At 46.1% G+C, this 23,147-nt stretch overlaps 2 protein-coding genes across 11 annotated transcripts in view; both read right to left on the bottom strand.

Moving 5' to 3' along the window:
• FYCO1 (FYVE and coiled-coil domain autophagy adaptor 1) overlaps positions 1–3,109 on the bottom strand; it is a 79,998-nt gene extending 76,889 nt beyond the window's left edge. Inside the window, exon 1 of one of the 3 annotated variants that reach the window (XM_069560872.1) lies at positions 2,997–3,109. The gene's annotated coding sequence lies outside the window, so the exon portion shown is untranslated. The remainder of the gene's footprint in view (positions 1–2,996) is intronic. The other 2 variants (XM_069560875.1, XM_069560873.1) reach the window with 2 other exon arrangements.
• Positions 3,110–7,959: 4,850 nt separating this feature from the next.
• XCR1 (X-C motif chemokine receptor 1) overlaps positions 7,960–23,147 on the bottom strand; it is an 87,823-nt gene continuing 72,635 nt past the window's right edge. For 7 of the 8 annotated variants that reach the window (XM_069560864.1, XM_069560865.1, XM_069560868.1 and 4 more), the window contains one exon: positions 7,960–10,076. In XM_069560864.1, the coding sequence (XP_069416965.1) occupies positions 9,058–10,059 (1,002 nt within the window). In that variant the 5' untranslated portion in view covers positions 10,060–10,076 and the 3' untranslated portion in view covers positions 7,960–9,057. Of the gene's footprint in view, positions 10,077–14,543; positions 14,705–23,147 lie in introns of those variants that run through there. The other variant, XM_069560869.1, reaches the window with a different exon arrangement.

The raw sequence follows: 23,147 nt of genomic DNA, 5'->3' as shown, positions 1-23,147 counted from the left end.
TGTGTGTGTGTACGTGTGTGTGTACATGTGTGTGTACGTGTGTGTGTACGTGTGTGTGTGCACGTGTGTGTGTTTTCATGTGCAGTGTAGAGAGGTGTTACCCTTTACCTTCCTCCACAGAGAAGATGGGCAAGGAGAAGAAGAGACATTCTCAGTGGCTACCTTTGGCTGAGGCTGCTAAGCCCTGCTCTTGACCCGGGCTGCAGATGCCCTGGAAAAAGCACGTGGGGCTACAGTTCCTTCCAGCTCCACATGAAGCCACTGCCTCTGATTTTGCTGCCAGCCCACCCTGCCCCTCTCACAGGGATTCTCTTGGCCTATCCCTCTGCAGACCAATGTCTTGCTTGGAATGCTTTTTCCCTTCAGTTTTTCCTTTGGATTCCAAGGGTTCCCCTAACCTGGTTTTCTGCCCCAGGTCAAGGGTACAGTACTCCAGTACCTGCCCTCGGGCCTGGAACCAGCCACATGGCCACAGATTCTGCTCAAGTCTGTCCTCAGAAACACACTGACACACACATCCTCATCCCTGCAGAGGATCTGGCCCAACTAGAAACAGGCACCTGTGTTCCTTCAAGTGCCACAGAGACATGTGTGAACAGGAAGGACCATGGGCAGCCACTAAAACCAACAGGAGAACTGGCTCCAAAGTGAGGAAGAGGGGAAAACCACCTTCTACCCAACGCAGCACGGCTCTGTCATCTTGATTTTCTGACAGTCAGGGAGCCCGTGTGTGCGGAGGCTGACGCCCTTAAGGGGGGAGTGTAGTGACACCTCTAAAAACAGCAGGATAAACACAGAACCATGGAAACAGTTCAAGACTCACCCTATTGATTTATTTAGTTATTCAAACAGATGCTATTAAACCAAGAGCTTTAAAAACAAAGAAAAACAGAAACCTGGCATTGAGATCATAAACGGGAAATACTGTTTATCTTTTGAGCAACACAGTAACATTCAGCAGATGAGCAGGATCAGTAGGTGAGCAGATGCTGACAAGGCCAAACTCCATCTGTGCTCACAGGAGGCTTCTGGTGAATGAATCCTACCTGCTCTGCTGCCTGGGCCTGCTCTAGTGAGTGCAGCTCCAGCCTGTGAGTTCCATCAGTGATTGGCACCACAGCACCACAGCTAGACAATATGCTGCCTCTGTCTCAGGATTAAAGACACTCTGGTTTTGAGGCACCAAAGTTGTCCTTGGAATCACCAGAAAACACAGGTTACCCATTATCCAAGCCTCTCCCCTAAAGGGAACAGGGGGCCTGCCATTTCTTGAGTGCCTACTGCCTGTTCTAGAGGTAGCAGCCCACAGCCTCAGTGAGCAACACGGGAAAAAGTCACCAGTGGCTCTGATTTTGTGCTGTTTTGGGTGGTTCCTCTCATTAACACACATCTGTGGGGTCCATCTCATCCCCAAAGGACCAGGTTAAAAGTGTGGCTCCTGAACCCATCTGGTATCCCCAAACCAGCCAGCAAAGGAGCAAAGACCATCCGAAGAGCAACTAGAGGACTGACTCTAAAGCAACACAACCATAATCAGAGTAAAATATTAACTGTAGAATCAAACAGGTGAGTGGACATTCACTGCACAATTTTTTCAATGATTCTGTATGTTTATTTTCCTAATAAAGTGACTGAAAAGAAAATAAAAACGAAATGAAGCACCACACAAAGAACAGTTTTAACAGAAGCAGAAAATATCTGTCCTAAAACCTTTGCAGATTCTTGTAATCAAAGAACACCACGTCCCATCACTGAGACAATTACCTTTGATCTCCAGGGTAACAACAGTAGTAGCTCATAACTAGTAGAGGACATTCAACAATTTGTGAGCATAACTCATGGGAGCGAGGGTCAAGTGGGACTTACTCAGTACGGGCCCACTTCAGAGGGCAGGAGCCACTGAAAACAGTCAACCTCAGCGTGGCAGCTCTTCCCTCAACCCCCTACAATACCCAGCAGCCCGCATTAGGCAGATGGCAGAGTTAAGCTTGTGCAGAGGCGACCAGAAGGCTGGAAGTGGCAGGCGGGCAGCGAGCAGATTAAGGCCTGATCCTCTGCCCTCAAGGAGCCCCTGACCCATTTCTCTGTTTGGGAAGGAAACTGCTGTGGTAAGACAAGCACAGGAGCGGACAGGCTGTGGCCAGCGCAGGCAGCGCTCATTTTTTTTGCAGATGGGACAGCGGATGGAACTGAGAAGAGTGACAAAGGGTATCAGAGAATACAAATGCACTGAGAGCCACGTGGTCAAAGTGCCAACCACACACGCTTTTCTCACAAAAAGAAAGCCCAGCCTTCCCGCCTAGGCTCTTAACAACATGGCCTGAGTCTGGTGCGGCCACCCCACTACTCATAAACCCACAGGTGTTTCAGCAACAGTCGTCTAGGGGTTATCTTGAAACTCTGCACCAGAACACAAGCCACTGAGGGTCAACAGACTAGGCCGTGGCCTGGGATGGCTCAGGATCAATAAACCGTCCGCTGACAGACAGGAGGAGTGGAGAGACTCCGGCAAAAGTTAAGTTTTGGAGTCTTGCAAAGTTAAGGGGTGGGCTGTCCCGGCCCAGCTGAGGCAGGAAGTACGCTTCTTAAGGTCAGCGGCCTCTTCGCCGAGGCAAGCAGAAACTCGGGACCTGTCCTCCTCTGCTTACAGACTCCAAGACTCTTTCTGAGACCACACATGGCAGGCTCCTTGGCGACCCCATGGCCGTGGGGAGTCTCGGAACTGGCGCTTGGAGGGGGCGGACGGTGTCTGTCTTTCTAACTGATGGCCAGAGGAGGCCTGGGTTCTAGATCCATCAGATCCATCAGTCCGGGGTGCTTCCTAAGCCCGCTGGGCAAGGGTTCGGGGCTCCGACGGGGTCTGTGGAAGGCTCGGGGTGGGAGGGGACGTTAAGGGCAACAGGTGACAAGTCGCGCCCGGAGGGAAGGTCGCCGCTCCGGAGACGACGGCAGCTAGAGGTGCCCCCTGAGTCTGGCCGGCCCTCCGCAGCACTTACTCGCTCGTGGGTCCAAGGCGTGACAGAACCGAAACTTTCTGCGGCCAAGCGGAAGAGTACGAGAGCTCAGCGTAGGCGGCCATGATACGCTGACCCCTCCGCAGACAGGCGCGGACTACAACTCCCGGCGTGCTCCACAGGGCCGCTGTCTACAACTCCCATTGGACTCCATGGGCAGATGAGCACGAACTACAACTCCCAGCATGCCCCGCAGAGTTGCTGTTTACTACTCACACAGGTCCCACCGGGGCAGCCGGCCTTAGATTAACTCTTGCAATTTCTCGGGGCATGCAGGTCTATAAACATACCCATGGGATCCTGCAGGCAGTGCTGTCCGTATGTGGCTTGTAAGAACTTGAACTGTGACTAGAGCTGAACTGTACGTGTGCTGTTAAGTACAAAATACACCTGAGTTCCAAAAACGTGTAAAATAGCTCACATTTTTATATTGATTCCATGTTGAAATGATAACTTTTAAAAATTTTACTGGGCTAAATAAAAAGCACTCTATATTGCTGGGCCTAATGGTCTGTCTTTTCATCCCCTTTGGTACTTAACACAGGGACCTGCTTAAAAGCAGTGCTCAAAAACTGTTAATGAATGAACTACCTCCCCCAACTTTTCCATGCTCTCTGCCCAATTTCTATTCATATTTTCTATTGGTAAGTTGTGAAGCACTCTGAGTCTACACTCAATAGAACAAAATGCATTCATTAGTAATGACTGGGCACAAGAGAGGAGAGCAACAGTACGTGGAGTACTTCAGCCTGTGACTGTCCTCCATTCCTTGGCCCTGGAAGCACCATCCCTTTCTCTTGGCCCGTTCTCACCATTTCCTCTTGAAACACTCTTCTACCCCACAGGATTTAGCCACCCTCTTCTCTAACCCCTGCAACCGTCCAGTTCCACCTGTCCATCTGTTGCCCATGTGTTCTCTCTGATGCTCAAGGCTAATTTTCTAAAAATGATAAAGTCAAGGAGCCAGGCCACCTTTGTCATCCTTTGGTCCTTCCAGCCACACTCTTCTGTGGGGGGGGTCGCATGGGGGGGGACGGTTTGCAACAACCCCACACCTAAGATCGGGGATGACCCCAAGGTGAAGAGGGGACTGTGCTCAGAATAACTTGGTGAGGATTTAGGATAACTTTCTTCCCGTCACCAAATGTCCCTCCAAATCTGTCAAATATATCCTACCAAGTTTTCAGGATGCCTGAAATTCCCAGCATTCCTTCTGATTGGAGAGTTGACCTCTGGTAGGTCCCTGTTCAGGCACAGTAGGTCCTGAGACACACTGAAGATGGAAAACTCAAGTGCTAGGCCAGGGGAGAGATAGGGAGGGACAGAAAACTGAGGCTAGGAGCATTCAAAACAAATTTGGCCTCCTGGGCAATGTCACCCAAGGCCTGAGCGGAGCCAATTTCCTACCATCCTGACCCATACAGAGCTTGTTCCATGCTTTATCTCTAGTCCTCCTTCTGTATCACTCCATTCAACCAAGAACCTAACTCAGATCCCTCATAAACAGACAGCTTTTAAAAATCTTAAATAATGGTATTTGCCTGGTGATCAGTGACTATAAGTCCATGCTCTCAATGCAAGGGGCCCAGGTTCGAACTCTGTCCAGGGAACTAGATCCCACATGCCACACTAAGAGTTTGTGTGCTGTAAGTAAAGATTCTGATTGCTGCAATGAAGATCGAAGACCCTGAGTGCCACAGCGAAGATCCAGCACAGCCAAGTAAATACACAATAAAAGAATCGTAAATAGTCGTCTTGGGTAGAAATGAGGGGAACATAAACAGCCCAAGGTAAGTCAGCACATGCTAATCCTTCACTTACATACATGATATGGTGATGGTTTCTATATTTTATGAGATGATTTTTAAGAGTGATTCATATTTGTCCTGTCACAGGCAGGTTTCACAAATGAAAGCCATGCTTTCAACAAACCAGGCACTGTCTGGGCTGGTGAGCCCAAGAGAAGAGTTCATGGGAAGCCCCCTGGGTGGTGCCTGTTGTTGAGTGGAAGATGTAATGTAAGCAAGTGTAGGGAGAAGAAACAAAAGTGGAAAAAAGCTAACAAGATGATCTCCCATCCACTTAGCCAACCATAAACACTGCTGGGCACTGAGGGAGGTTCTAGACATGCAGAATGGGGTTCGTGCCCTCAAGGAAGCTCCACTCTGGCTGGGGTCACCTGGGGTCATCTGAGGTCTGGGGCTGCCCTGGGCTTGGAGGCATGTTCCTACTTAGAGATCAGCACGGTTTCTCTCTTGCTGATTTTGTCCGAGAGAGGGTGGAGGTGGAAATGCTGTGAGGAGTTTCTTCACTTGGACCTGTTGTGGGTTTTTAATGCTACAGGAATGGCAGGTGGCCTGCAGCCCTGGGTCCAGGGCATCTCTTTTTTGACTGAATAAGAAGGGACAGGGCCACAGTGGCCCAGCTGAGGTTCAATAGTGGTTTCAGTGGTAGAGGGAGGGGAAAGAAGGAGCTTATCGTCCATGAAGAGTGTGGCCAGCGAACGTGGAGTGTGGTCGCTGGGTTGCAGCTTGCAGGCTGCTTCCTTCAGCAGTCCAACCCAGGTTCCCTTTCTGATAGGATGGGTGCCCCTCCATCTTCCCATTCATTTCTCTCTCTCTCTCTCTCTCTCTCTCTCTCTCTCTCTCTCTCTCTCTCTCTCTCTCTCCCTCTCTCTCTCTCTCTCTCTCTCTCTCTCTCTCTCTCTCTCTCTCTCTTTCTGCCTCTTCCCTTGTATTCTCTAGGAGCTAGATTAGGAGAAGACTCTGGACTAAAGATTACCCTAGTCTACTGGAGGGTCCAAAACATCTCTAGAAATGCAGAGACAGACATGATTGTACTGAAGTGCTCCCAGGGATATGGCTGTATGTGTTGAAAGGAATACTCAGAGAAGTATCTTGGGATATGAAGGAATGGGATGGGCTGAGGAGGCCATGGAGTGAGGTTCTCAAAGGCCGTGCTCAGCAGTGATACAACATCCTCAAACCTGCCTTCTAAGAAGAGTGGGCTCAAAACCAGCTCTGATTTAGCAAAGTAGGTGGGTGATGGAGTCCTCTGCCCTTCTGCTCCCTGGGCTCAGTCCACCCTCTGAACAGAATTTGAATACTGTTTTAATAACATCAGCTTGAAGGAGTGCGGGATGGTGAGCCTGACCAGAAGCTCACAGGCTTAGCTCTGCCCCCATAGCTGTCTCCTTCCTTCTTCTCTTCCTTTCTTCGATGGGGAGTGATGGCCATGCCAATTGATCAGCAAGTCCATGGGAGTTTTATCCCTTTACAACTGCACCAGCCAGCCCTCCCCAACAGGCCTAATTCTAAAAACTAGACCCTCACTCTTCCCCAGTCAGGTCAAACTCCTTCAAGACTGGCTTCTCGGGGGCAAAGAGATCATTGAAACTGGAGCAGGAACTTCAGGGGAAATGCCATATCAACTCTCTAAGCTCTAAGTGAGGGCTATACTGTTGTTTCGTTGCTATGTCATGTCGGACTCTTTGCGACCCCATGGACTGTAGCCTGCCAGGCTCCTCTGTCCATGGGATTTCCCAGGCAAGAGTACTGGAGTAAGTTGTCATTTCCTTCTACATGAGATCTTCCTGACCCAGGGATCAAACCTGTGTCTCCTGCGTTGGCAGGCAGATTCAACAAGCATGTGTTAATGCCTGCTGGATGCAAAGTCTTGCTCAGGTGACTGTGGAAGTCTCTGGAATTCCCATTTTCAAGGAGTTGCAGCCAAATGTTCTTAACTGGGGTGCATGTCAGAATCACCTAGAGAGCTTTTCCAAATGCCCTACTCCAGAGTGAATCAGGCTCACAGATTGGGATCAGGTCTGTGGGATAGGGGAAAGCTTAGAGGGTGGTTTTCATCTACGTCCTTTGATGTGAAGCTCTGGGATACTGTAAGAAACAGGCAGTGTACCACTAAATAAAAAGGATGGGCAAGGCAAGCCACTGCCACAGAGAGAGAGAAGCAGTGTGCTCTGAGAGTGGAGACTAGCAAAGAAAAGTTAGTATTGATAAAGAAGCAGGCTGGGGCAAACAAGGCAGAATGTGTCAGATGGTCCTGGCTCCCCCCAAAGCACATCAGAACACGGATGGCAGCTGTCACTGCTTTCTTGCACCCGGTACAGTAATGGGCCACCGGGGCCCTGCTTGGCAGGTGCAGGCCCAGGTTCCTGCCATCGGAGAGTTTGCAGTGTGATGGGGCAGGGAGATCAGACATCCGTGGGTGCAACTACCACACACTGGAAGGTGGCAAATGCTATTCCAGAGGGGACAGGCAGAGTGCCTCGACACCACAGAGGCTGTTCTCCTAATGTGCAGGCTGTGGATGCCTGACCCAAGGTGTTGGTGTTTCAGATAGGGCCTGCAGGTTAAGGAATAGAAGGCCCAGCATGACAAAGGACTGGAGGAGACTGGGAGAGGGGTGTTTGGGGAAGGACCAACGTGGTCTTTTGTGATTGGGTTCTAGGCTGCTTGGGGGTGAAGATTTATGTTGGATCAAAATTGGATGTGAGAGCTGGACCATAAAAAAGACTGAGAGCCAAAGAACTGATGCTTTCCAACTGTGGCTCTGGGCAAGACTCTTGAGAGTCCCGTGGACTGCAAGGAAATAAAACCAGTCAGTCACAAAGGAAATCAACCCTGAACAGTCCCTGGAAGGACTGATGCTGAAGCTGAAGCTCCGATACTCTGGCCACCTGATGCAAAGAGCTGACTCATTGGAAAAGACCCTGATGCTGGGAAAGACTGAGGACAGAAGGAGAAGGGGGTGACAGAGGACAAGATGGTTGGATGACACCACTGACTCAATGAACCTAAGTCTGAACAAATTCCAAGAGGTAGTGAAGGAGAGGGAAGCCTGGTGTGCTGTAATCCATGGGGTCGCAGAGTCAGACACAACTTAGTGACTGAACAACAACAAAAATTAGAAAGAATGGAAAACTTAGTTGACACCAGATTGAAGGGGTCTTTATTTACATGCAAATAAAGCCCATGGTATTTGGGCTTTATTTGAACGTAACGTGAGGGTTTTGAAGTGCTGTGATATCAATGCAGAGGACACTTGGTGGGGAAAGAAATGAGCAGCAGGAAGACGCCAAGGATGTGAGCCTGTTTGGGGAGGAAGCCACAGGCATGTGAGAGGTACTGGAAGGGTAACATCAACAGGACTTGGCCGTGGGCATGGAGGGAAAGGAAATGCAGGGCTCCAAGATAACCCGGCTTGCGGGGAAAGCTGGCACCTTCAACCAGGAGCAGGAGAACACTTTAGGTGGAACGTGATGAATTGGAAGCGTCAGCTCAATATGCACTTGGAGAGGAGGAGGTGCTGGAGGAATCTTCACCCTGGATGCCTTCAGCAAGGTGGGCCCTCGGGGCTTGACTGTTGGCACCTGGAAGGTAGTATCTGCATCTCATTAATCTTTATAGCTTCCACATAAACGCCTGTAGAAGGTGGCACTTACTGCATTCATTCTTTCAATAAAAGATTTACAGACTAAACATGCAAGCAGCTAGTTCACGTGCCGGACACTGGAGCTACGGTACAGGGCACGTCTCTGGTCCAGCCGTGGGAATTCAGAATCCAGATTTCACTCTGACTGCGCTTGTTTGCAGGTGCGGTCACTTCTGTTCTGCAGACAGCCCCATCCAGAGCCACCACCTCCAACACCGGGGGACAATCCTACAGTCAGGGAGGGAACACCGTCTTGCCAGCAGCCTAGAGCTGCACAGCTGAATTCCAGACCCTCATCAAGTCCTGAAGGACACTCCTTTCCCACAAGCCTTTCATATTTGAGAGTCTCCTGACCTCAGCAAGGATGAGAAACTCATGTCTGAATGAAGGAATAAAGGAGAAAAGATTTCCTCAAAATCTAAGAAGCATTTTTCCGGATGGCAGTGTAAGATTTCCAGGTGGGAAACTTTTCCGCAGAAGAGGGGGCCCGTGGGACCCCTGGTGTGATGCACTGCTGTCATCCCCCAGCCGCAGCTGTAGCGTTTCCCAGCCACGTGCCCTCCGTCTCCTTCCTGCCCCACTGAACTCCCCTTCAGTAGAAGGAGGTGCCCTCGTAGGTGAAGGCACCTGGGGGGTGAGGTGACGGGGGAAGGTTGGGCGCCTGCTGCCGGCAGAGCCAGAAGCGCCGGAGCAGACTTTTGAGGTGCCTGCGGAACTTGACCCCGACAAAGACATACAGCACGGGGTTGAAGCAGCAGTGAGAGAAGGCAACGTTGCGGCAGATGAGCAGGGCGTAATCCAGCTGCTGGCTGAACTCGCAGTTCTGAATGACCCCCAGTTTCAACAGTGTCTGCAGGAACAGGATCAGGTTGTAGGGAGCCCAGCTGAGGAAGTACGCCGCCACGATGGTGAAGATGAGCCTCACGGTGCGGTGGCGCCGTTTGGACCGCGAGCGGAACAGGGTCCTGAGGATCTCCACGTAGCAGAACAGGATGACCCCCACGGACAGCAGGAAGATGACGTTGTGCTGGTAGACGGAGGCGAGGAACCACTCGAGTTCCGAATAGTCACAGCCTGAAGGGAACACCTTGTGGAAGATGGCATCGGGGATAGAGGACAGGATGCTGGCTGCCCACACGGCAGCGGTCACCAGCACACGGCGCTGGAGTGTGTGGACGCGCAGGGACGAGATGGGACTCACCACCGACAGGTAGCGATGGATGGTCATGATGGTCAGGAAGGAGATGCTGCTGTAGAGGCTGACAGAGAAGACCATGTTGAGGAGCTTGCACAGGAAGTCTCCCAGCACCCAGCCCCAGTGGTACCCCAAGATCCACACGGGCAACAGGCAGGAGAACACCAGGTCTGAGAGGCACAGGTTGAGGATGAAGACGTTGGTGAGGGACTCCAGGCTCTCATACTTCACCAGGACCCACAGCACTAGGCTGTTGCCCACCATGCTGAGAAAGAACACCAGGCAGTACAGGATGGTGGTGCTGATGGTGGCGAAGACGAACGTCCTCTTCTCACACAGAAAGCTCTGAGGATCATAGTCATAAATGGTGGTGGACTCCGGGATGTCTGAGGGCTCCATCTAGACGCTGAGAGCATCTGAAGTGACAGAGACATGGAGTTCAAAGCCATGTGGTTAGGCTAGAGAGCAACAGGACCCAAGGTGCAAAAAGATGTGATCCATGGCCCAGCTACTGGTTGGTGAACTTTATAACGAAATGAGGAACTTTTCAGTAGCACTAAGGTAGACCAGTGTCCCAGGAGGTGTAATAGAAAGACAGTGGAACTGGATATCAAAGTTCAGTTCGGCTCAGTCACTCAGTCGTGTCCGACTCTTTGCGACCCCATGAACCACAGCACGCCAGGCCTCCCTGTCTATCACCAACTCCTAGAGTTTACCCAAACTCATGTCCATTGAGTTGGTGATGCCATCCAGCCATCTCATCCTCTGTCGTCCCCTTCTCCTCCTGCCTTCAATCTTTTCCAACATCAGGGTCTTTTCAAATGAGTCAGTTCTTCGCATCAGGTGGCCAAAGTATTGTAGAAAGACCTGAGATCAAATGTAGGGCCCAATATTGTGTTCTTGGACAAGCTTTCTAACCTTTCTGAACCTTAGGTCCTTATCTACAAAGCAGGGCTAATGATCCCAGAGTCATTCCTTCATTTACTCAACAAATACCTAGTGAGCATTTATCAATCCTGCTTGCCTTCCTGTCTCCTCTCCCGCTGTCCCTCCCTTCCTTTGTTCGTCTGCTCCTTCTTTCCTTCCTCACTCCCAGAAAGCATAGAAATCCTGACAGCAGGATTGTTTCAGGGCGCTTGCAGTCTCCTGGAACCAGTCAAAAAAGAGAAGACACAAACGAAGCAAACATCTGTTTCATGTAAAGCTAATTACGAAATAATCTCAAGACTTCAATGAATATTGAGAATCTGGGAGATCAGATCCCCACTAACACAGGATTAATTCCCAAAGCAGAAAGCTTCATCATCCAGGAGTTTGGTTTATAGCATATCTTATGAGCAAGTGGAAATAACCTGTGTCCAATAGAAGGTGAGCGGCTAGGAAAACACAGAGGCAAACGGACTCAGTCCTCTGTGCTAGTGAGATTTTAGAAACAGTGAGACTGGAAAGCCAAGGAGGCAGAAGAACGTGCTTGAAGAGCTGGGAATTTCACTGAGAGAGGCAGATGAAGCTGCAGAGCCCCAGAGAGGATGGGAGACCTGGATGAAGAAGCTGCCTGAAACGGAGTGCACTGTAAGAGTTCTCTGCGTCCACTCTGGACCAGGCCCCGTGCTGACTCGCAGCGCTCATCTGCTCCCTTCATCCTGCAGCTCTCTCACGAGATGGTACCATTTCCACTTTACAGAAGAGGAAACCAGCTCAGACTGCTAAAACGACCTGCTCAATGTTATAAAGCCAAGAAACCGCCAGGAAGGCCATCACTAGAAGCCAGACTCTATGTCCTTGCATTTTGAGGAGAAGAACTGGAGGAGTAGTTCCCCATTTTCCAGTTTGGGATAGGAGGACTAGTAAGGAGGGGAGGGAGTCTCAAAATTTATCCTATTTTAGGTAGGTGAGTCAATTTGCCCCTTGAAACACCAAAGTGAAGATAACTGAAAATATTAAGATGGTTGTTTTGTATTCTTTTACTACATAGGGGGGATACAGATAGTTTTGCATGTTTACTGTCTACTTCTGGTTCTTATTTTTAAAGTACTTATGGATTTTATTTTTCTACTTGAGATAATATTGTTTTCCTTATGGACTTTAAGAGCCCTTTACACAAACTGGTCAACCCATTCTGCTTTTAATCATGTCTCATGGTCTTATTTTTTCTGACATTTAGAAATTGAGTGCTTACATTTTAAAGAAGAGCTTATCTGACTCAATACAACAGCCCATAATGATCAGTGACACACACCAGGCACTATGATAGATGTTGGATTTTAGGGTGTGAACATAACAGTTTCTATCTATAAGAAGTTTACAGTTTCCTGACAAGTTGAAGTAGAGATATTTGGGGACAGGATTTTGTTAAGCACACTTCCTGTCATACAAAGCCCAAGCTGGTTATTTGGAAAAAGCTTTAAAAGAGGTACTAAAACATAGAAAAAGCAAGAGAATTCCAGAAAAACATCCACTTCTGCTTCATTGACTATACTAAAGCCTTTGACTGTGTGGATCACAACAAACTGTGGAACATTCTTAAAGAGATGGGAATATCAGACCACCTTACCTGCCTCCTGAGAAATCTGTATGCAGGTCAAGCAACAGTTAGAATCGGACATGGAACAATGGACTGGTTCCAAATTGGAAAAAGAGTATGTCAAGGCTGTATATTGTTTATATACAAGGCTGTATGTTGCTTATTTAACTTACGTGCAGGGCATATCATGTGAAATGGCTGACTGGATGAAGTTCAAGTTGGAATCAAGATTGTCGGAGAAATATAACCTCAGATATGCAGATGACACCACTCTAATGGCAGAAAGTGACAAGGAACTAAAGAGTCTCTTGATGAAGGTGAAAGAGGAGAGGGAAAAAGCCTGTTTGAAATTCCACATTCAAAAAACTAAGATCATGGCACCTGGACCCATCACTTCATAGCAAATAGAAGGGGAAACAATGGAAACTGACAGATTCTATTTTCTTGGGCTCCAAAATCACTGCAGATGGTGATTGCAGCCATGAAATTAAAAGACGCTTACTCCTTGGAAGGAAAGTTATGACCAACCTAGATAGCATATGAAAAAGCAAAGACATTACTTTGTCAACAAAGGTCCATATAGTCAAAGCTATGGTTTTTCCAGGGGTCATGTACAGATGTGAGAGTTGGACCATAAAGAAAACTGAGTGCCAAAGAATTGATGCTTTTGAACTGTGGTGTTGGAGAAGACTCTTGAGAGTCCCTTCGACCTCAAGGAGATCCAACCAGTCCATCCTAAAGGAAATCAGTCCTGAATATTCATTGGAAGGACTGATGCTGGAGCTGAAACTCCAATACTTTGGCCACCTGATGCAAAGAACTGACCCGTCGGCAAAGACTCTGATGCTGGGAAAGATTGGAGGCAGGAGAAGCAGGGGACAACAAAGGATGAGATGGTTGGATGGCATCTCCAACTCAATGGACATGAGTTTGAGCAAGTTCTGAGAACTGGCGGTGGACAGAGAAGCCTGGAGTACAGCAGTCCATGGGATCGCAAAGAGTTGGACATAACTGAGCAACTGAACTGAACTGAAAACTCTAGCTAGACTTAGAACAAAAAGAAACAACACGAATTGTCAATAGCGGGTATGAAAGAGTGGTTATTGCTACAGGTCTTACAAACGTTAAAAGAATAACAAAGAAATATTATGATCAATTTTAACCAATGCAAAAACTTATATGAAATAGATATATTTCTTTAAAAATTTAACCTACCAGAACTGACATGAAATGATATGACATAATCCTACCTTTATTACAGAAACTTTTTCAACTCTAAAAAACTAAGAAACTATCCTACAAAGAAAACTCCAGAATTAGATTTTTCTAGTGCATTCTGTCAAACATACCAGGAAGAAATAACACTGATCTTATACAAAGTACCTGAAATACAGTAAGGAGTAGTTCTCAAATTGTTTTATGAGACCAACATAACCTTGACACCAAAACCAGACAAAAATTACAGTAAAAGAAAACTATAGACCAGTAGACCAATACTTCTCATGAAGACAGACATAAAAATCCTTAACCAAATATTAGCAAATCAAATCCAGCAATATATTTTAAAAAAGGTTAATACATCATGACCAAGTGTTTATCCCAAAAGTATGAAGTTGGTTTAACATTTGAAAATCAGTCAATTTAAGTGACCACACTAAGAGGAAACTATACGATCCTTTTTGACAAATACAGAAGAGCATTTGACAAAACTCAACAACAGTTCATGATATAAACTCAGCAAGCTAGAAATAAAAGGGATATCAGGCACCAAAAAAGCAAATCATTCCATGTTTTATCGGTTATTAATACATTTACTCAAGTTTTCAGAGGTGCTCTTGGTCTGGGCATGGTGGGCCTTGGGCACAGAAAGGAGAATGGTTCCAAACCCCAAGCTTCTCAGAGTTGCATCCTAGGGGTTCCCTTTGCATGTCATTGCCCTCCCACCTTGAGATCTCTGAAGTCCACTTCAATTCTAGCAGAGTAACTTTAGCTTTCTGGTCCACAGTATAACTTGGATTGAAAATACAGCTCTAAATTATTCAAACACTAATAATAACAATGCCTTACATAAAGATTTATAACCAAACACCTCCCCTTTCTTTAGCACAAGGAAAAGTAAAGGATTATGTATGACAGTCCTACTCAAAGCATGGTCTACTGACATGCTTTGCAGCATTGCAGATTTTTAGGAAAACTCAGATTCAGGGAATCAGAGCCTCTGGATGCAGGGCTCAGGAATCTGCTTTATTTACGTGGTCTCCAGATGCTTCTGATACCTACCCAGCGTTTAAGAATTCCAGCTATCCGCTATTAAAAGTAGAGGAAAACATAGGTTTGAAAGGGTTGTGAAGGAACTCACCTATATGTGCACCTCTGTACACGCGCCTCCAGGCAGAAATGGTGCTTCTCTGTTCCTTATTTTGTGCAAAGAAACTGAGACACCCTCTCAGTGGGCTAGAGGAAGGCGGTGGTGGTATTCAGTTGCTAAGACACGTCCAACTCTTTGTGACCCTATAGACTGCAGGACACCAAGCTTCCCTGTCCTTCACTACCTCTCGGAGTTTGCTCAAATTCATGTCCATTGAATGGGTGATGTTATCCAACCATCTCAGCATTAGGCTCTTTCCCAGAAGCAGAATCTTTTCCAATGAGTCTTTTCCTAAGTTGTTGACTTAGGGGTCATCTGAGCCCCTCAGTTCCACCAAGGACAGATACAAGTACTTCTGGAGTTAGGGATCTTAAAAGATAGTGTGTTTCTTAAAGTAGTATTTTAAATTTTATCAAAAACGATATTTGGGACTTCCCTAGTGGTCCAGTGGTTAAGAATCCACCCGCCAATGCAGGGGACACAGGTTCGATCTCTGGTCCAAGAAGAAATTCCACATGCCACAGGGCCACTAAGCCCATGTACCACAATTACTGAGCCTGAATCCCGCCACTAATGAGCCCATGGCACCGGAACAACTGATGCCATCGCACCCTGGAGCCTGCGCTCTGCAACAGAAGCCACCGCAACGAGAGGCCTGTGCACTGCAACGAAGGGCAGTCCCCACCTGCCACAACTAGAGAAAGCCCGCACTCAGCAATGGTGATTCGCTGTGGCCAAAAAGAAAAGAAAATAGCTAACTGTTTTAAATTAATGTATAAATATCAGTAGGGCATGATTATTATTTTAAAATGAAATAATTCATGTGACATAGAATTTACCATTTTAAACTGCAGAATTCAGTGCTTTTGGCATATTCAGTGTCGTATACCGCCATCACTATCCAATTCAGAACCTTTCCTTCACCCTCAAAAGAGATTCATGCTTGTTTGCCAGCAGTCAGTCTTACCCCCTCGTTCCCACCATCTCCTGGCAACCACTGCTCTACTTTCTCTCTATGGTTTGCCCATTCTGGAAATTTCATGTGCGTTGAATCATATAACATGTGATCCTTTTTGTGTCTGGATACTTTTACTTAGCACGATATTTTCAGGGTTCATCCCGGTTGCAGCATCTGTCAGTACTTCATTCCTCCTTGTGGATGAATAATATTCCATTGTATGGATGAACCACGTTTCAACCAGTTGTCTATTGAATGACATTCAGATTGTTTCCACTCTGGATGTGATGAATAAGGCTGCTCTGAACATTCATTTGTAAGTTTCTGTATGCATATAAATTTTTTCAATTCTCTTGGGTATTTACCTAGGAGCAGGATTGTTTGATTGTTTGAGGAACTGATAAATCGTCTTCCACAGAGCTGCTTCAATTTTTTTTTTCCCAACAGTAATGTATGAAGGCTCCAGTTTTGTAGTCTTTCTCCACAAAAACATGATCCTATCATGTACACTGATTTATCCTTTTTCCATTCAATGCAACAGCATGAAAGTCTCTCCAAGCCTATCCTATTATTTTCAATGGCTAGAAAGTGTTCCACTGCATTATGGTGTTAGGCTTTGCTTCTTTTCGATGAACATCCACTTTGCATTCAATTTTTAAAATTATCAGAATGCTGCAAGGATTGTAACACATATACTTTTAATGTACTGGTATTGAATTTCCATAGGATCTAGAAGTGATGCATTTCTGGATCATAGAGAATGTGCATTTTACATTTTGGCAAGTACTGTGAAAGTGCTGCACTCAATATGCCAGCATATTTGGAAAACTCAGCAGTGGCCACAGGACTGGAAAGGTCAGTTTTCATTCCAATCCCAAAGAAAGGCAATGCCAAAGAATGTTCAAACTACTGCACAATTGCACACATCTCACACACTAGCAAAGTAATGCTCAAAATTCTCCAAGCCAGGCTTCAGCAATATATGAACCATGAACTTCCAGACGTTCCAGTTGGATTTAGAAAAGGCAGAGGAACCAGAGATCAATTTGCAAACATCTGTTGGATGATTGAAAAAGCAAGAGAGTTCCAGAAAAACATCTACTTCTGCTTTATTGACTATGCCAAAGCCTTTGACTGTGTGGATCACAACAAACTGTGGAATATCCTTAAAAAGGTGGAAATTCAGACCACCTGACCTGCCTCTTGAGAAATCTGTATGCAGATCAGGAAGCAACACTTAGAACTGGATATGGAACAACAGATTGGTTCCAAATTGGGAAAGGAGTACTTCAAGGCTATATATTGTCACCCTGCTTATTTAACTTATATGCAGAGTACATCATGTGAACTGCTGGGCTGGATGAAGTTTAAGCTGGAATCAAGATTGCCAGGAGAAATATCAATAACCTCAGATATACAGATGATACCATATTTATGGCAGAAAGCAAAGAACTAAAGAGCCTCTTCATGAAAGTAAAAGAGGAGAGTGAAAAAGTTGGCCTAAAGCTCAACATTCAGAAAACGAAGACCATGGCATCCGGTCCCATCACTTCATGGCAAATAGAAAGGGAAACAATGGAAACAATGTCAGATTTTACTTTCTTGGGCTCTAAAATCACTGCAGATGGTGACTGCAGCCATGAAATTAAAAGACGCTTGCTCCTTGGAAGAAAAGTTATGACCAACCTAGTCAGCATATTAAAAAGCAGAGACATTACTTTGCCAACAAAGGTCCATCTAATCAGTTATGGTTTTTCCAGTAGTCACATATGGATGTGAGAGCTGGACTATAAAGAAAGCTGAGCACTGAAGAATTGATGTTTTTGAACTGTGGTGTTGGAGAAGACTCTTGAGAGTCCCTTGGACTGAAAGAAGATCAAACCAGTCCATCCTAAAGAAAAGCAGCCCTGGATATCCAGTGGAAGGACTGATGCTGAAGCTGAAACTCCAATACTTTGGCCACCTGATGCGAAGAACTAACTCATTTGAAAAGACCCTGATGCTGGGAAAGATTGAAGGCGGGAGGAGAAGGGGACGACAGAGGATGAGATGGTTGGATGGCATCACTGACTCGATGGATATGCGTTTGAGTAAGCTCTGGGAGAAGGTGATGGCCAGGGAGGCCTGGCGTGCTGCAGTCCACGGGGTTGGAAAGAGTAGGACAAAACTGAGTGACTGAAGTGAACTGAAGTATTGCCAAAATACCATTTACAACCTCTAAAATGGTTGTATTTATTTACATTTCCACAATGGTGTACCTAGTCAAAATCAGGTGTTACTAACTTTAAAACATTTCGTCAGTCTGAAAGGATACTTGTAATATGTTGTTTTGATTCAAATTTTGTTGAGTTAGCAATTTTCTCTACAAATTTACTCTCCCAATCGTGTGTGTGTGTGTGTGTGTGTGTGTGTGTGTATGCATGTCTGTATTAATAACTGCTCTTTGCCAAGGTTGGTAATTACTGAAAGGACTCATACAGCAAGTGTTTAACAAATGTCTGTTCCCTAAATATGAAGACACAATTTGAAAGCATCATTTCACATTTCCTCACATTTGGTTTCATTATGAAAAAATTTCATGCTCTCGCCTTAAACAGAAGGTTCTAAAACTTTCTGTTTGGGCTGGACACAGATGGAACCAAGTTTCAGCCTCATACAGACTCAACATACAGAGGGGGGAAGTTCAGTTCTGGGTGAAGCACAAAGTAGATAGAGGTCTGGTTATCACAGTTAAGGTCTGGATCCCTCTGTGGGGAAGTGAGATTCAGGGCCGAGATCAGCATCAGAGGTCTCTGGCCTCAGCATCAGAGTGCAGCTCTTGGTGGGGATGAATTGCTCTTAATAAGAGAACTGCTGACTCTAGATCCCCAGGGTCTCATGACCTAATTGGACCAAATCCAGGGAGAGAGATAGTTGTTTCGGTCTCAGCCCCATGCACATGAGAACAGGCAGAGGCACATGAAAGGTCTTGCACTTTTAGGAGCCCTTAGAGAGAGCATCCTGTCTTCACTGGGATTCATAGGGCCCAGGAGGGAAGAGGCCAACAGCACCCAGAGGGCCCCCACCTCTCTGCTGGAACATCTAGCCTCTGGCTGAGGTGGCTCCAATGGAGAGACTGGAGCTAGTGTTTGGTCTGGGCCGAGGCATGATGGAGCTAGCTCACCACCCTGCATTTTATTTTCAGGAGTTTTGTGAACTGGCTGCTGTCACACTGGTGGCTTGAAATCAACCATGGTGGATGTATTGACACCCTGGAATCTTGTCAGTCAGTGAGTTCAGTCGATCAGTCATGTCCGACTCTTTTCGACCCCATGGACTACAGCACGCCAGGCCTCCCTGTCCATCCCCATTCCTGAAGTCTACCCAAACTCATGTCCATTAAGTCGGTGATGCCATCCAACCATCTCATCCTCTGTCGGCCCCTTCTCCTCCTGCCTTCAATCTTTCCCAGCATCAGGGTCTTTTCAAATAAGTCAGTTCTTTGCATCAGATGGGCAAAGTATTGGAGTTTCAGCTTCAGCATCAATCCTTCCAATGAATATTCAGGACTGACTTCCTTTAGGATGGACTGGTTGGATCTCCTTGAGGTCCAAGGAACTCTCAAGAGTCTTCTCCAACACCACAGTTCAAAAGCATCAATTATTTGGCGCTCAACTTTCTTCACAGTCCAATTCTCACATCCATATGTGACTACTGGAAAAACCATAGCTTTGACTAGAACGACCTTTGTTGGCAAAGTAATATCTCTGCTTTCTAATATGCTGTCTAGGGTGGTTATAACTTTTTTCCCAAGGAATAAGCGTCTTTTAACTTCATGGCTGCAGTCACCACCTGCAGTGATTTTGGAGCCCCCCAAAATAAAGTCTGACACTGTTCCCACTGTTTCCCCCCATCTATTTGCCATGAAGTGATGGGACCAGATGCCATGATCTTCGTTTTCTGAATGTTGAGCTTTAAGCCAACTTTTTCACTCCCCTCTTTCACTTTCATCAAGAGGCTTTTTAGTTCCTCTTTGCTTTCTGCCATAAGGGTGTTGTTATCTGCATATCTGAGGTTATTGATATTTCTCCTGGCAATCTTGATTCCAGCTTGTGTTTCTTCCAGTCCAGCGTTTCTCATGATGTACTCTGCATATAAGTTAAATAAGCAGGGTGACAATATACAGCCTTGACATATTCTTTTCCCTATTTGTAACCAGTCTGTTGTTCCCTGTCCAGTCCTAACTGTTGCTTCCTGACCTGCATACAGATTTCTCAAGAGGCAAGTCAGGTGGTCTGATATTCCCATCTCTTTAAGGATTTTCCATAGTTTGTTGTGATCCACAGTCAAAGGATTTGGCATAGTGAATAAAGCAGAAGTAGATGTTTTTCTGGAATGCTCTTGCTTTTTCAATGATCCAATGGATGTTGGCAAATTGATCTCTGGTTCTTCTGCCTTTTCTAAATCCAGCTTGAACATCTGCAAGCCTGGATTGGAGAATTTTGAGCATTACTTTACCACCATGTGAGATAAGTGAAATTGTGCAGTAGTCTGAGCATTCTTTGGCATTGCCTTTCTTTGGGATAGGAATGAAAACTGACCTTTTCCAGTCCTGTGGCCACTGCTGAGTTTTCCAAATTTGCTGGCATATTGTGTGCAGCACTTTCATATCATCATCTTTTAGGATTTGAAATAGCTCAACTGGATTTCCATCACTTCTACTAGCTTTGTTCATAGTGATACTTCTTAAGGCCCACTTGATTTTGCATTCCAGGATGTTTGGCTCTAGGTGAGTGATTACACCATCATGATTATCGGGGTCATTAAGATTTTTTTTGTGTAGTTCTTCTGTGTATTCTTGCCACTTCTTCTTAATAGCTTCTGCTTCTGTTAGGTCCATAGCATTTCTGACCTTTATTGAGCCCATCTTTGCATGAAATGTTCCCTTGGTATCTCTGATTTTCTTGAAGACATCTCTAGTCTTTCCCATTCTATTGTTTTCCTCTATTTCTTTGCATTGATCACTGAGGAAGGCTTTCTAATCTCTCCTTGCTATTCTTTGGAGCTCTGCATTCAAATGAGTATATCTTTCCTTTCCCCCATTGCCTTTCTCTTCTTTTCTTTTTACAGCTCTTTGTAAGGCCTCCTCAGACAACCATTTTGCCTTTTTGCATTTCTTTTTCTTGGGGATGGTCTTGGTCCCTGCCTCCTGTACAAGGTCATGATCCTCCATACATAGTTCTTCAGGCACTCTATCAGATCTAATCCCTTGAATCTATTTGTCGCTTCCACTGTATAAACATAAGGGATTTGATTTAGGTCATACCTGAATGGTCTAGTGGTTTTCCCTACTTTCATCAATTTAAGTCTAATTTGGCAATAAGGAGTTCATGATCTGAGCCACAGTCACGTCCTGGTCTTGTTTTTTTCTGACTGTATAGAGCTTCTCCATCTTTGGCTGCAAAGAGTATAATCAATCTGATTTCGGTGTTGACCATCTGGTGATGTCCATGTGTACAGTCTTCTCTTGTGTTGTGGGAAGAGGGTGTTTGCTATGACCAGTGCATTCTCTTGGCAAAACTCTGTTAGCCTTTGCCCTTCTTCATTCTGTACTCCAAGGCCAAATTTCCCTGTTACTCCAGGTGTTTCTTGACTTCCTACTTTTGCATTCCAGTCCCCTATAATGAAAAGGACATCTTTTTTGGGTGTTAGTTCTAGAAGGTCTTGTAGGTCTTCATAGACCCATCCAACTTCAGCTTCTTCAGCACTATTGGTCAGGGCATAGAGTTGAATTACTGTGATATTGAATAGTTTGCCTTGGAAACGAACAGAGATCATTCTGTTATTTTTGAGATTGCATTCAAGTACTGCTTTCTGGACTCTTGTTGACAATGATGGCTACTCCATTCCTCCTAAGGGATTCCTGCCCACAGTAATGGCCACCTGAGTTAAATTCACCCATTCCAGTCCATTTTAGTTTGCTGATTCCTAAAATGTCAGTGTTCACTCTTGCCATCTCCTGTTTGACCACTTCCAATTTACCTTGATTCATGGACCTGACATTCCAGGTTCCTATGTAATATTGCTCTTTACAGCATCAGACTTTGCTTCCATCACAAGTCACATCCACAACTGGGTGTTGTTTTTGCCTAGGCTCCATCTCTTCATTCTTTCTGGAGTTATTTCTCCACTGATCTCCAGTAGCATATTGGGCACCTACTGACTGGGGGAATTCATCTTTCAGTGTCCTATCTTTTTGCCTTTTTATACTGTTCATGAGGTTCTGAAGGCAAGAATACTGAAGTGGTTTGCCATTCCCTTCTCCAGTGGACCATGTTTTGTTAGAACTCTCCATCAAGACCTGTCCGTCTTGGGAGGCCCTACATGGCATGGCTCATAGTTTCATTGAGTTAGACAAGACTGTGGTCCATGTGATTAGATTGGTTACTTTCTTTGATTGTGGTTTTCAGTCTGTCTGCCCTCTGATGGAGAAGGATAAGAGGGTTATGGAAGCTTCCTGATGGGAGAGACTGACTCAGGGGGAAACTGGAAAATGGAATCCGGAAGTCAATGCAAATCAGGGCTTTACCCTCTGGCGAGCTGGTTGTTACAATTTACCAGCCCATCACTGGATAGAAGGTTACCATTTTCCTAGAATTGCTCCTGAGATAATGTCCCAAGTTCCTATTCTTGCTGGTGTAGTGGTATCATTCAGGATTCCAGGAAGGGACAGATGGTCTTTTCAAGAGGGTGACTGAGGATAATGCAAGGAATGGACTTTCACAAAGGCATGGACAAGGTGTGGGATGCAGGCAGAGATGGGAGGTGTCCCTGGACCAGTGAGGGCAGACAGTGTCTACTGAGCCCAGGCCTGGGGAAGAAAAAGCCACTGGAGGACCTGGTGAGATGGGCTCTTGGAGAAGGTTGCTAGACACAGGGTGCGGCCTGGAAGGATGGATGTAAGGCACTCAGTTAAGAGCCTTAGGTGGCCTGATCCTGGCCAGCTTGTGGGATGCACGCTTCCTTTGCCCACTGTACTCAGTGGCCGCACACATTACTTCTGCTCCGCTCCCCCTAGTTCATTACTCCTCCTCCTTGGCTTAGAGTTCACCCTCCTGAACAGGTCAGACTTTTGACTGTGTTCTTTTGCAGCTTGTCATTCTCCGAAACAGTTCTCTGCTTAAGCTCACTGTGCTTATTACTTTTAATCCAATAATGATTCGTTTAACAATTAAAATACCAGCAGCTCACATTTCCTGGCACTTCCCATGTGCCAGGCACTTGGTTACGGCTGTATTCAAGAGGGCAGGCACCATGTCTCTGCCTTGGTCACTGCTCTGTGTCTCTTTGTAAGGCCTCCTCAGACAACCATTTTGCCTTTTTGCATTTCTTTTTCTTGGGGATGTTCCAGGACACAGCCTGGAACACAGTGTGAGCTAGACTAACATGGGGAGTAAAAGTCCCCTCAGTAAGCGTAGCAAGCGTTTCCTAGCTCTTCTGTAGTAGGGACATTAAATATGGCTGCAAATGTTTTTCCATTCTTTCCACTGAGAGGCAGAGTCTAACTCCATTCTTCTTGAATGTGGGCTGGTCTTGGTGACTTGCTTGACGGATAGAATTTGGTGGACATGAGATTCTGGGACTTCTAGGTCATAAGA

This window comes from Ovis canadensis, chromosome 19, assembly GCF_042477335.2.
Source record: "Ovis canadensis isolate MfBH-ARS-UI-01 breed Bighorn chromosome 19, ARS-UI_OviCan_v2, whole genome shotgun sequence".
Classification (NCBI taxonomy): Eukaryota; Metazoa; Chordata; class Mammalia; order Artiodactyla; family Bovidae; genus Ovis; species Ovis canadensis.
Note: the sequence above shows the minus strand (reverse complement) of the source record. Positions and strands in the feature narration are given on the sequence as shown.